At 44.8% G+C, this 12,386-nt stretch overlaps 1 protein-coding gene across 1 annotated transcript in view; it reads right to left on the bottom strand.

Annotated features, from left to right (window-relative positions):
- Window positions 1-12,386, bottom strand: part of PLXNB1 (plexin B1) — a 53,263-nt gene that overhangs the window by 21,047 nt on the left and 19,830 nt on the right. The window contains exons 3-11 of the mRNA XM_008925275.2: window positions 9,345-9,527; window positions 8,798-8,926; window positions 6,927-7,027; window positions 6,144-6,276; window positions 5,310-5,466; window positions 2,400-2,508; window positions 2,193-2,301; window positions 744-1,604; window positions 499-624 (exon numbers count right to left, since the gene is read on the bottom strand). Of these exons, the coding sequence (XP_008923523.2) occupies window positions 499-624; window positions 744-1,604; window positions 2,193-2,301; window positions 2,400-2,508; window positions 5,310-5,466; window positions 6,144-6,276; window positions 6,927-7,027; window positions 8,798-8,926; window positions 9,345-9,527 (1,908 nt within the window). The remainder of the gene's footprint in view (window positions 1-498; window positions 625-743; window positions 1,605-2,192; window positions 2,302-2,399; window positions 2,509-5,309; window positions 5,467-6,143; window positions 6,277-6,926; window positions 7,028-8,797; window positions 8,927-9,344; window positions 9,528-12,386) is intronic.

A 12,386-nucleotide genomic window follows, 5' to 3' on the forward strand; every position in this document is an offset into this window, starting at 1 on the left:
TGTCTTGAGAAGCAAAGAGAATTTTTATCAAAGCCACACCCAAGAAACAGCTGTCAAGGGTGGTTTTCCCCACTGCAGAAGTTTCAGGTATGACAGGAATAGCCACATTAACTTGAGCATGCCAGAAAGGAAAGGGAACAGATGACTTATCTTTAGTTTATGGAGACACAAACAATCAGCAGGGATTCAGCAGGAAGTTATTCCAAAAACTAGCATCTGCAGTGCAGCACAGGTGCAATTTAATCCAAACGCATGCAGATCTTCTCCAGCAGGTTGGTGCACACCTGTATTCTCCCTTTTTCTGTGTGACTTTCTACCCACCAATAAATCCAGCTATGGAATTCTTTATGCACAGAAGTAGGTCATTCCTCTAGGAGAAACCTAGGCAAAGCCACAACTGTGTCTTACACATATTTTCAGCAGTTCAGTGGCCAGGTTGCCCAAACAGTGCCCTGTAATAATACAGTTTCTCAAAGGTGATGGTGTTGAGCTGACTACCTGATAAAGGTGGAAGTTCTTTCCCAGCAGAGTTATCTTCCTCGCCACGTTGACTGGAAACAGTGAAGATCCCTGGATTCCCTGCACACAGGGACATGCATCTGGACCCCAGCTAGGCTCTTCATTCTGAAAAAAACACAGGGCAAAACCTCTCCTGAGTGCTGAAATACTAGACTGGCAATCTGCATGAAAATATCAAAGAGTTACAAGCCTTAGTCTATGAATTCCAAAGCCCAGTAACTTACCTCCTCCCAAAACTCAGGGGCATCATACTGATAATCAAGGTCAGGGTGAAGGATCCGAGGAAAGTCAGGGACATCCCTCTCTGAAGAATCGCCATCACCCGACAGAAGAGTAGAAGCAGAGAAGAGAGATGTGTCATTCTCAGCCTGCAGCAAATCCATCCAGTCCTCTGTGTCCTGGAGTTCTGTGCCTTCCTCCAGCAGCCACTCCGGGGGAGCTGATGGTGGGAGCTCTGAAGCAGCTAGTTCAGTTCCCAGCAATCCAGGAGAGTCATCAGAGGCAACAGGGCTCCCTGGCACCTGGCTGGGGGTCTGGGGAGATGGGATGGCAAATGTCAGTGCTTCTGTGGTAGGAAAAGGACTTGGAGCCCACTTGAAACTGGTGACAGGAGAGGAAGGTGTTACTGCGGCTGCAGACGTGTGCAGGGGGCTACCCACGGGGGTGGTGGGTGGGTCGGTGTGCCGTGGCTCCTGGGCTGTGGCTGGCCCTTCAGTGGGCAGGGCTGCGTGATCCACATTTTTGGATGGGCTGGTGAGGACAGATGCAGCGGGAGAGGTTGTCTCTGGCACAGTGACAGCAGGTTTGTCTGCTGGTGGTGGGAGCGGGGATTCTGTGGCAGCCTGGAGAGGGGCGGCTTCGGTCGAGAGAGTCAGGTACGTGTAGCTGAGGGTTTCCACAGGCTCAGTCATCGGATCTGGGGCTGCAGAGGGTGTGATGTGGATGGGCTCTGTGGGGGCCTCAGTGCTTGGTCCCACATGCACAGGGGTAGTGACGGGTTTTGTGGCCATGGTTGGGGCTGTGGTAGAAGACTTGGTGAGGGGAGCGGCTGAAGAAGGATACACACTTGAGGATGGAATCTGGGCCTAGAGAAAAACAACATGGTGGGGGGAGAAGAGGGAAAGAAATGAAACAATAAAACCCAAGCAGAGAAACACTCTGTATCACTTCTCATAGACAAGAGGCTGCTTCACCCTCTGGATTTTAATGAGAGCTGTATCTCATGTTGCCTTCTTGGGATGGGGCTGGGGAATGCTCACAGTGCAGAAAATCCAGCAACATTCCCTCTTCCCACGGGTGCCTGCTCTCACCTCCTCTCAGAGGGAGGTCTGCCAGTCTTCATCCCCCGCAAAACTGCAAGGCCACCTGTGGCAGCCAAAAATGGCATCTGTTCCACCTCCCCACTTGCAGCCTCCCGGTCAGCTTGCTCTTGTCCCTCACTTTGAAAACACAGGCTGGATAGCCCCAGCATAAGTGTGACCTGCTTCAGCTGATGGCATTTCCCCAGAAATCTGTAGTATCAGGGATGCAGAGCCTCGTGTCACTCCAAGGGGAGCTCCTCCTTGCTCACCTCCTTGCTTGATGTTACTGACAGCTGCTATTTTACCTGAGAAGAGATCTGACTCACTGAGGCTGTTACAGCACACAGGACTAGGACTGAGTAGGAGACGTACCCTTTCATTGTAGATAATGGTTCCCTCCTCACAGGCTGCTTTGTGGGTGCAGAGGTGCTGCTGGATGCACCAGTTACATCCCCAGAGACTGCTCACACACTTCTGACACCTGAGACAATGACAGAAAAGCAGCTGTTAAGAAAGGACGACCCAGGAAGGTACAGCCACCCTCACTAGAACTACAGAACAGAAAAAGCAGGTTCTCACGGTGCCGATTTCCACAGCAGGGCCACTGCAGCACAGTCATAGAAAGAGAAGTCCACAGAAGCAATGAAGATGTCATGGAAACGCACTACGAGCTTTATGGTGACATGATCTGAAAATGAAAATAAAAATTTCTTAGAAATGGAGCCCCTATAATAGTTTGCCATACTGTTAGGAGATACAGCATGCTTTAGGAGAGACACTGTCAAACACAGAGACAGATCTCCTTCCATGCTTCCAGCATCTCAATCACTGGATTATCCTACAGACACTAAAAACAGGCTGGACGAGTCTGTCAGGTGTAGTTTGTGACAGCTCTTGCCAACCCATGGGAAGGAAGCCTAGTCTGAAGATCCCTCAGTCTTTATAATTCCACTGCCATCTCTGTATTAGAGGAAGATGTAACACTGAGGCTCAAAGCTGATTGTCTTTCTTTGTCATCCAAAGGAAAATGAAACCCTTAGAATGGACATGGCCCTTCACATACTGCCTTCACCTTGAGAGCTTTGTTCTACAACCAGACTGAGAACTGAGTCAGTGAAGAAGTGTATAAGAGACTTGTAATCTCAGCTGCAACGACTGAAGGCTTATCTGCTTTCAATCCAGATCTCAGGTCAACTACAAGCCTCAGGATAGCCCTGTTTTCTTTGGGAAAAGACTGTCACTGTTTTCTGTAGACCAAACAGCTGCAGAGATGGTCAAAACTTGCTGCAGCTGATAGCATCAGCCTAAAGGAGATATTTTGCATATGACAGTACTAAATCAGATAATTAATCTTGTTCTAGACAAATGCCTCCAACCTTAGAGTTGGTTATTAGTTCTTCAAATAATGGAGAACTGCTCCAGTCCAGGAGCTGTCATTTCTCAAAGGCAGTTGGCTATAAAAATAAGTAACAAGAACCTTGTCCACTGTTCCTCTCAGACTGAGAATTCAGAGCTCCTCCTGCAAGCAAGCTCTAGTCACAGCAAAACAATTAACATGTGAAGAATCAGTCAGGCCTAAGCTGGGTTCCTGAGAGGACAACAAGTCAAGTAGTATGCTAATCAATCAGTTAGTAATTAGGGGTGTATGGAAACCTATGACTAGGAGAAAATAAGGGTATCCTATGTGGCTGGAGGCTGGAGTCACTGCAGTACTGCCAACTCCTATCACTGTCATAGAGGTGATTGCATTTGGCAGTGTTGGAAGGGATAACACCTCCCAGCATTTCAGGGTTATGACACCATATTTATAAATATTCCTTTCTCCAAAGAGGCCATTATTTCCCATGATGCCAATAATGCTGTTTGACAGTACAGAAGATGAGGTCGAGCACTTGCAAATTGAGAGTAAAAGTTTGTCACTTGTAGCTGTTGAGCCCCAAGCTGGTAGCACAGATAAGCTGGTATGCAACCTTTAAAAGAAAGCTGGAAAAAGGTAAATATTTTAGTGTGCTGGGGAAAGTATTATAAGTAGGAACAGGAAAGTGCTGGTATCTAAGGCCCTGATGAGATCTCACGTAAAAAGCAATGTATGAATCTAGTTACCAGCTTCAAATTCATCTTAGCAGAGTACAGACGCTGCACAAAGAAGGACTAGCAGTAGAGTGAACTAGAGAGGAAGTCTAAGGAACAGAAGAAAAGTTGGCACAGTTAACATGGCAAAATTCTATGCTAGGAATGCCCGTTCATCGAGTGGGAGAAGAGCTGCGGAAGCAAAAGGACAACACAAACAGATCAAATAGACAGAAACCATCCACGAGCAGGTTTAGGCCACAGAACAGGAGCCACTGGATAAGCCTCAGAGATGCAATATGAAAGTAATGTAGGTAAAGTATCTTGGATTAAAAGCAAGACTTACTTACAAAGGAGTTGATAAGAATATCTGAACCCCGGAATAACGAGAACTAGACTGTGGCTTTAACTACACTGATTTTCACAACTCTGCTTAAATTCAGGCCCACATTTGCACAGCTAAACAGGGAAGCCAATCCTGCCCACTCTGCCTGCAGTGGCAGTCCATGAGGCCCTTTCCCTCTGTTTCTGACCACCCTGGTTGTTTTCTTCCAGGCTACAGTAGTGTGAAAGCCAGATATTATAATATTGTAAATAATATTGAAAATGTAGGAGTTTGAGATTGAATGAGTGTGTTAGCTGTCATGTTATGTCCATGGAGATTGCTTCAGACCTATTAGCCAGCTGCATACTTGCTTGGAAAATCCATTCAGCCCTTTAGGTGAATTGTGTGGAACGTTTCCCAACTGGCACCTGCCTTTTACATCAGATGAACAAGCTCTTTGAAGAGATCAGTTCATCAGAGCTCACACTGACAGGCTGGGTAAAATCCAATGAGAAGAAGATAAACTGAGAACTTTCCAGGTCCTTTAGAGTGGCCAATCAGCAATACTCAGCCAGCTATTGTTCACAGGCTGACTAAGTATTTTCTGAGGTTATGCCGCACTGCAGTTTTATTTCTAACTTTAAGGACTGTGGGTCTCTTCTTGCCTTTCCTTACATGTATTTCCTTCTCCCACTACATGGATTTTGAGAAGGTTTGCATTTTGTTTGCTTTAAATAATACAGCACTATTGAAGAGAGTTCTCTCTCCTGATTTATGACAAAGCTGCCAAACCAGTCACCCCTCTAGACTGCATTTCAAATAACACTCAGATTTGCATACAACCCTTCAAACAGGATCTCTTTTCCAACTATCAGAATTTGGCATTGGAATTTGGCAACAGCCCAAAATAGCACAGGATGTGTGTGACACACAAGCAGAAAGTAAACAGATATTATGAGGAATGAAATGAACACCTGCTGACAGTCCACATACGCTCATGGTTGTTAATCCTGGCAATCTAATGGACCTACAATGTACTTTCTCCCAACAATGTTATCAGAGCTATCATGCTCCATTTAAAGCATTTCACTAACCTTTTCCTGTTGGCAAAGCTGGTGCTTGGCTGGGATCTGGAGAAGGACACATGATTCCTGACTCTGTCAGAACTGCTGGGCTTTCATAATCTTCAAAGTAACACGAGTAAAATTCTTCCTCACGCAGAGAAGGTAAATCCGAGATGGCCAAGAATATCTGCCAATTCAATATTATCCAATAAATAATTTGCCCTCTAATAATTTGCCCTCATTTCATCTAATTTTCTGGTTCTGCTTTTTCAAAGGAAGAACCTCATAAAGTAGTTATCTACACATACACTCATTTTCCTATAATGTCTCCTAGGACTGACTGTTCCATTCATCATCTCTTGCCATTCCTAAACTGAACTTGGCATTTCTCCAGCAACTGACAACTTCCCCCTTTGCCCAAGCCTCTAGCAAAAGACAGGTTCTTGCCACTTCCTGACACAATGACAGACTTCAAATCACTCCAGCACCTTCTTAGCTTTTCTGCCAGCTCTCACTGACAGACTGGAGATGTAATTTTGGGTAACTCCTTTCAGATCTTCCTGACAGCAAGTGTCAGGAACAAACATTGAAAGCAGAGACACTGGCACCCAAGCAGCCATCACATACTCCAAAATACCAGGTAACTCTTAGCAGGCAAGGACATTTAGTATTATGAGGAAAAAACCAGAAACAATTAAATGAACAACTTGGCATACCAGGAGATGTCCCTCATGTAAGCAAAGAACATGCTTGAAGGTTCAGTGGTTCAGTACCCCACAGAAAGCAACAGAAGGACTTGTGACTTCTCAGTCTACAGGGGACTCTCTACAGCTTGAGCATCATCAGAGGATCATCACCACTCACATTTCTCTTTTCCTCCCTGCTGATATTGGCTGGAGTTAGTGACTGGACAGACAGACACTGCTGGGTAGAGTTAAAGCTCCAGAGCCACTGCTCACTCAACCTGGACCGCAAGCACTCGGAGCGACGGCTGCACCTGCAGGGAAACAGCAAGAAGCCCTGTGAGACATCTGTGCAGCAGGAGGGGTTTGGCTTCCAAGGGGACACTGACTGTCTCAAGCCTTGCTAGAGTCTTGGGGAAGCTGCTACACAAGCCACAGAAGTCCCAGCTTCCCACCACTTTCAATAATAGGATGAACTGTTGCCAAAATATAGATGGGTAGGCACTTCTGGAGCTTCAAGGGTCATGAACTAGTTCCTCTGGTTTTCTACAGGGGAACAGAGCCAGCAAGCAGACACACACACACTGGAATAAACAATGTCTCATTAAGCAACATCAGCAGGGGAGCAAGAAGTGAAAGACTGATAAATAAGAGAGTGACACCAAAAGAAGAGACAGGATAGTTTCTTTACATTTGAAATGAGGCAGTTTGAGCTGCAGCCAGACTAAAGCCAGGCTGAATTCCACTGGACAGGAGAATCGTGAGTGGTGAGCAAAGACCCAAAAAGCAATGAAAAGATGCCCTTTTAGGGAGGTAGAAAGAGGAATGGTAAGTTACAGTGAATATCCCACAAAGGAACTAAAAATAAACTAAATCCAGACAGATATAAGAAAAGAGGAAGCAGAGACAATCCCTAAGCACTGTCTCTCTAAAATCCTTGCAGGTGAACAGGGATCTATCTTACCGTCCCTGAAGGACACACCAGCCACAGTACGGATCTTTTAGTGCCAGACAGGATTCACAGTCCAAGTACAGGGAACATTCCATTATGGGAACCTTTACCACCTGTCACAAAAAGAAATGAAAAGTGAAAACACATTACAGGCAACACAGCTTCCAGATCATTGGCTCCTTATACCTAACTAAAAAGTCCCATATTTGCATGCTCACCAAAGCAACTTCTCAATCTCCACTTTATCTTCCCATAAAAACAAGCAAAAAATAAAGGAACAAGTTTCCAGAGCCCATCTGAATGGCCATTTCACACCACGCTGTACAGAGGCACTGAGGCACGTAAAGCATATTGCTATTCATAAGTTATCTGTGACACACTTTGCAAGGAGGTGACTTTATTTAGTCATAAAACTGTATTTTAACAAAGTAGATTAAAGAATAGCAGACTGAATATCATCCATTCTTTTACTTTTCTGGACTCTGTCATACGAGATCTCTCTTGACACGCAGGTGACTGAAGCTGGAGACAGCAGCTCTGGCTGAGGCCTCTGAATCCATCTGCACTATTGTCCAGCTCTACCTGGTAGAACTGACTGGAAGTAGACCATGAAACTTTGATCAATGTGGAACAAAAACCTTCTGCCATCTAGAGGTAAATTTTACTTGCAAAACTTCTCTGCTTTAACTTACCATCCTTGCTGATTTCAGCCTCTTACCCTCTTTAATCCACTACTACACTTCAGCTACTACTGTCAGCTACTTTGAAATACCAACTTCTAATCCCAGACCTATTACTTTTGCTAAGTACATGATGTAATTTGCATCTTTTAATTGACAGAACAATTACTGTTAAGGATATATTTCAGATTTCCCTAATCTTCTTCCACTCACAGATTTCAACTCCTCCTTTGAAGTGTTACAAATTTTACAAGTATCTCAAACTGCACTGGGGGAGTGAAGGGAAGCAGTAGCTTTCCAGCATGCTCTCATTTTTGTTTGTTCTTTCCTTCAGAGTAACTCAAGGGCTGTTTTTCCCCTTGCTAGGAGGATCCTTTTCTTTCCAACTCAAGTCGCTGATATGAGTGGTGTTGTACAAATCCTCTCAAATAAAGTATCCATAGCTGGATTTCCTACTCAGCAGACACCAATATCCCAAAAGCCCGAGGCATCGCAGCGCCTCTTTTCCTCCAACTGCCTCTGGGCGCAAACAGAATTACAGAAAGCAGGAGAAGAGGGAAAGGTGCCTCCCATGACTCCTTATACAGCTTGATTTCATCTGCAAGATTGTTATTACATTCCTGGTCAGAGCACACCTCTGCTATCTGCAGACATTTCCCACACATTCCTGCTTTTTGTAGGTTACATGCCTACAGAAGAACAGCTTAATCTCTTAACTGATTAAAAACAGAAGTGCTACACTTTTAATACACAAAACCTCCCTCTTCTCTTCTAATCTCCTGCGAAACCAAGATGGGTCACATGTGAACCCAGAGGCTCACATTATTCTGCTCAGATGGAGATGCAGACTGTTGTCCAAACAATTCCTGCTCAATACAGTGGAACCCAGGAATTTGTGGTCCCTTGTCTTCATGCCAGCAGAGCAGCCTTTTATAGCCTGCAGTTCACATTCCTCCATCATTGCTGATACAGTCTGACAGACTTAGGAAAATGCACATGCGAGCAGGACACGGTTTAGGGTAACGAGGCTTCCTCCAGCTTTTGGAAAAGGCCAGTCCCCCTCCCTGTAAGTCAGACTGACAGGCAGCTGCTGCCCAGCACAGGCTTAGCCATACAAAGTTCCTCTGCCTCCCACGCTCCCGTCAGTAGTTTGGACCTCGAATGCTTTCAACTCCTCAGTGGAAGGGATTGTATTGCTCTTACCATTGACTGGGTCATGACGAAGAGGTGCTCCTGCAACTGGTCAAACAGCAGGTCTCCACTCACCACGCTGTTCGACGGGACAGCTAACGAAGCGTATATATGTGCATCTCCCATGGCTCCGATGTACACCTGCAGGAGATCACAGCTGAGTGCAGGCAAAGCATCGTAACAGGAGCTGGGGACACCCATCCTACATCGGGAACAAGTTGGAACTCCTGCTGTGGGCAAGGATTTCAACCTCCCACCAAAACCTCCATGACTTTGGTCACATGAAGCACATGCCTCACAGTACCTGCAGAAACCACGCAGGATGCACCAGCCCTGATGCTGGCTCAGTGCAGATGTAACCAAAGGCAACATGACCACTGTTTGGGGGTGTCACATTTTCCACAGTCAGCAGAGTGTGAGAAGAGACTGTCTGACAGTAACAGCCTTTAGTAGGAACCCGACTTCCCAAGGGACAAGAGAAATTGCATTTTCCCCCCTTCCACCTGAGCATCCCGGATCAGCTTTATCCTCTTTGCTTTCTGTTGCACCCAGATCATACCTTGTGCAGCCTCCCTCTGCTGTCTCCCAGAAAAGCAATGGTGTGGCCATCTTCCACATTCACTGCCACAGCCGTCAGACGGGCCTCGGTTTTCTCCAGGAGCGGAGCTGCTTCCAAGGGTACACGGCTGGCCATGGGGCTGGGAGTGTGGTCAGAGCCACAGGGGTAGGCATACAGGGTGTCCTTTTAGGGGAAGTGGAAAGGAGAGGGAAATTAGTACCAAAAAAATGGATACAAGGAACATTAGCACACTTAACACTTCCCACCATCCTCTTCTACCCAAATTCCTTAAACCGGTGCCTCAGCAGTGAATTCAGCTTTGAATCCCTCTAAGCCTTTTTTTTTACTGAGAGCAAAACCAGCCATATTTTAATAATTAGTTTAGGTATGTTAGCTGCTTGTACCTTCACAGAATCCTGAAGACATTTCGGCCAATCTATTCAGCATCAGTAATGGAATGCATTGAAACTCCTTTGCAAGTTCTCCGAAAAACATTACTGGCTATACACTGCCATGATACAGCCTTGAGGAAGATTTATTGTATTTTTCATAACAAAAGAAAAAGATGAGAATTTCTGCTTTCAGTGCAAAGACACCTAGTGACAAGTATCGTGTGAAACATTATACATGCTTTTGTTGTATCAGCTACAAATTAAATTCTGAGCCTGAAGCAGAATCCCAAAACATCAGGACATACTATAAACACAGGGTGGGATACAACCTGCTCCAAAGTGCTTACTAACTACACTTAGGAATCATAGAGCACATACAAGAGTCATCACTGCACACTGCTGCAATTCTTCTGAGTCCTGTGAGGGTTCTGAACATTAACTCCACAGCACAGAAACAGTCATCCTTCTGTGCTTGTTAGATCCCTCCCAGTCCCATCAAACCTTCACTTACTGCATTCTAAAGGAGAGACAATGAAAACTGCCAACTTATTTACTATTTACATGTGTAGAGAGAAGATATTCCATTATGATTCACCTGTTCCCTAAGTAACAAACTCAGTCTTGTCTAGGATAGTTCCTTTGTTGTTTTATATCTCTCTTGACACCTTGTTTCCTTCCATTATAATTTTACAGTATCCTTTTGGAGACAGAATGCAGGATTGTTTACCCAACAATTATTATGTAAAACATAATTTTGTAATCGATCAGTGGCTTGTCTTCAAACAATGTGGCTTGTGTAAACACACTATTTTCATCATGAAATCCCTTATGGATAACATTTTCACTCACCTCTCCAGCCCCTTACTAATTACTCTTACAAAGCTGCGTGTGGAGCAGCAGCATTAACTGCGCAGTCCACATCTACTCCAGCTCCCTCTCTTGCCTCAGGCAACGTGGTTGAATTTAGACTCCTTGTGAGCCGGGTTACACATTCCTTCTGTCTGATGTCCGTGGCTTTGCATTTGGCAGTGCTCAGCTGCACGGTACCATCCGGCACCAGGCAGTGGAGCTGCCCCCGTCAGACATCAGCGATAACAGCACAACGTGGCATTCCTGAGGCATCTGCTTATCACCTCTCACCGATCTCACGGAAAATCTGTCCCTTTCTCTCCTCTCCTCTCCTCCCATTTCTCTGGGGTTTTTTGTTTGTTTTGGGTTTTTTTTTCTGTTTGTGTTGTTGTGGTTGGGGTTTTTTGTTTGTTTGTTTGTTTTAAATACTTAGCTGCTTCCTGGAGAAACGAAAAGCGATCAGCAGCTTTTGACAAGGTCTATGGAAATCCCCCAGTAAAATATATTTAACCTGCTGAGCTCTGTTGCCTTCTCAAATGCATTGCTATGTTATCAGGGAAGCAAAGCTTGACACAGCAGTTCCATGTAACAAACCATGCCAGTTTACATTAGCACTGTTTTCAGCCTGATGCTTTATTGTTTTCCTTTCAAACACTATTTCAGTGATTTTCTGCATGGTCGGTGTAAGGCTCCAACTTAAAACCTCAGAGGAGGTTATAACTTTTAATGATTTTTAGTTTTTATCATCCTCTAAACTATCATTCATTTTTAGTGACACATACATTTTTCTTATCAGCTCTGTCATTTGATTCCTAAGCTTCTTTCAATCTTCTTCTTGTAACTTAAGAGATTTCTATTTCTCCAGTTATCTAGTTCCTATGAGATTTATTAGGAAGAAGGCCACCACCACATTTCCATGCTCCAAAGCATTAGGTATTTATTTTCAGTGGGATTCTAGCTATCTTTTGCAAGCTTTGTATCAATTCAGACAAATTCTGGAGTGTAACGACATCACTACTGAGGCCAATTTTTCAAGCATTGCTTAAGGAAACTCACACATGCAAGTCAGAAATATTCTTACCCCAGTTGTGCTCAGCACTGCTGTTGCCTATTTGTGATGCCAGGGGCAAGTCACCTCACACACATTTATCCACCATAAACCAACGTGACCTGTGCAAGCTCTCCCTGCACTGACACAGCCCGGCCGTGGCCTCAGTGAGGGTAATCACAGCCAAGAGCTGGAACTTGTTCCATTCTACAGGATTAAGACCATGATAACTGTATAAATTACTTATATAAATTTACATAGAAGCTGTTTGAATTGCTTTCAGTGAGTAACATCTTGGCAACGTTGCAGAAAATGCACTGCAGGGACCATCCAGTGTCCTACTGTGATGCAGCAGGTTTGGATGAAGCTGCTGCTGTGAATTCTGGTGTTTGCTTCCTACCTGCACAGGCAGGAAACAACAGGACAAAGCTACATCTATGCATGAAGAGGAGTGAAAGCAAAAGGACAAGGTACATGCCTTGAAAACTACACCCACAGAAGACATGCAGCCCTCCCAAGCCTTGCAGAAACATGTTTCACACTTCCAATTATCAAGTCACTAAACAGCATCTACAGAGTCTCCTGCATCTCACGACTAACAGCAGATCTCCAGCAAACTGAACAAAAGAACTGCTTCTGAAATTCTTATAAAAACAAGCAATTTTTTTTTCCCAGTTGAAGAGATTGTATTGAACTGTAAAACTCAATCTTAGCCTCCCCTGATGGGCTAAAATCTGGAGGCAGAGTTAACTA

Source organism: Manacus vitellinus, unplaced genomic scaffold, assembly GCF_001715985.3.
Source record: "Manacus vitellinus isolate BGI_N305 unplaced genomic scaffold, ASM171598v3 scaffold_14_pilon, whole genome shotgun sequence".
NCBI classification, from domain to species: Eukaryota; Metazoa; Chordata; class Aves; order Passeriformes; family Pipridae; genus Manacus; species Manacus vitellinus.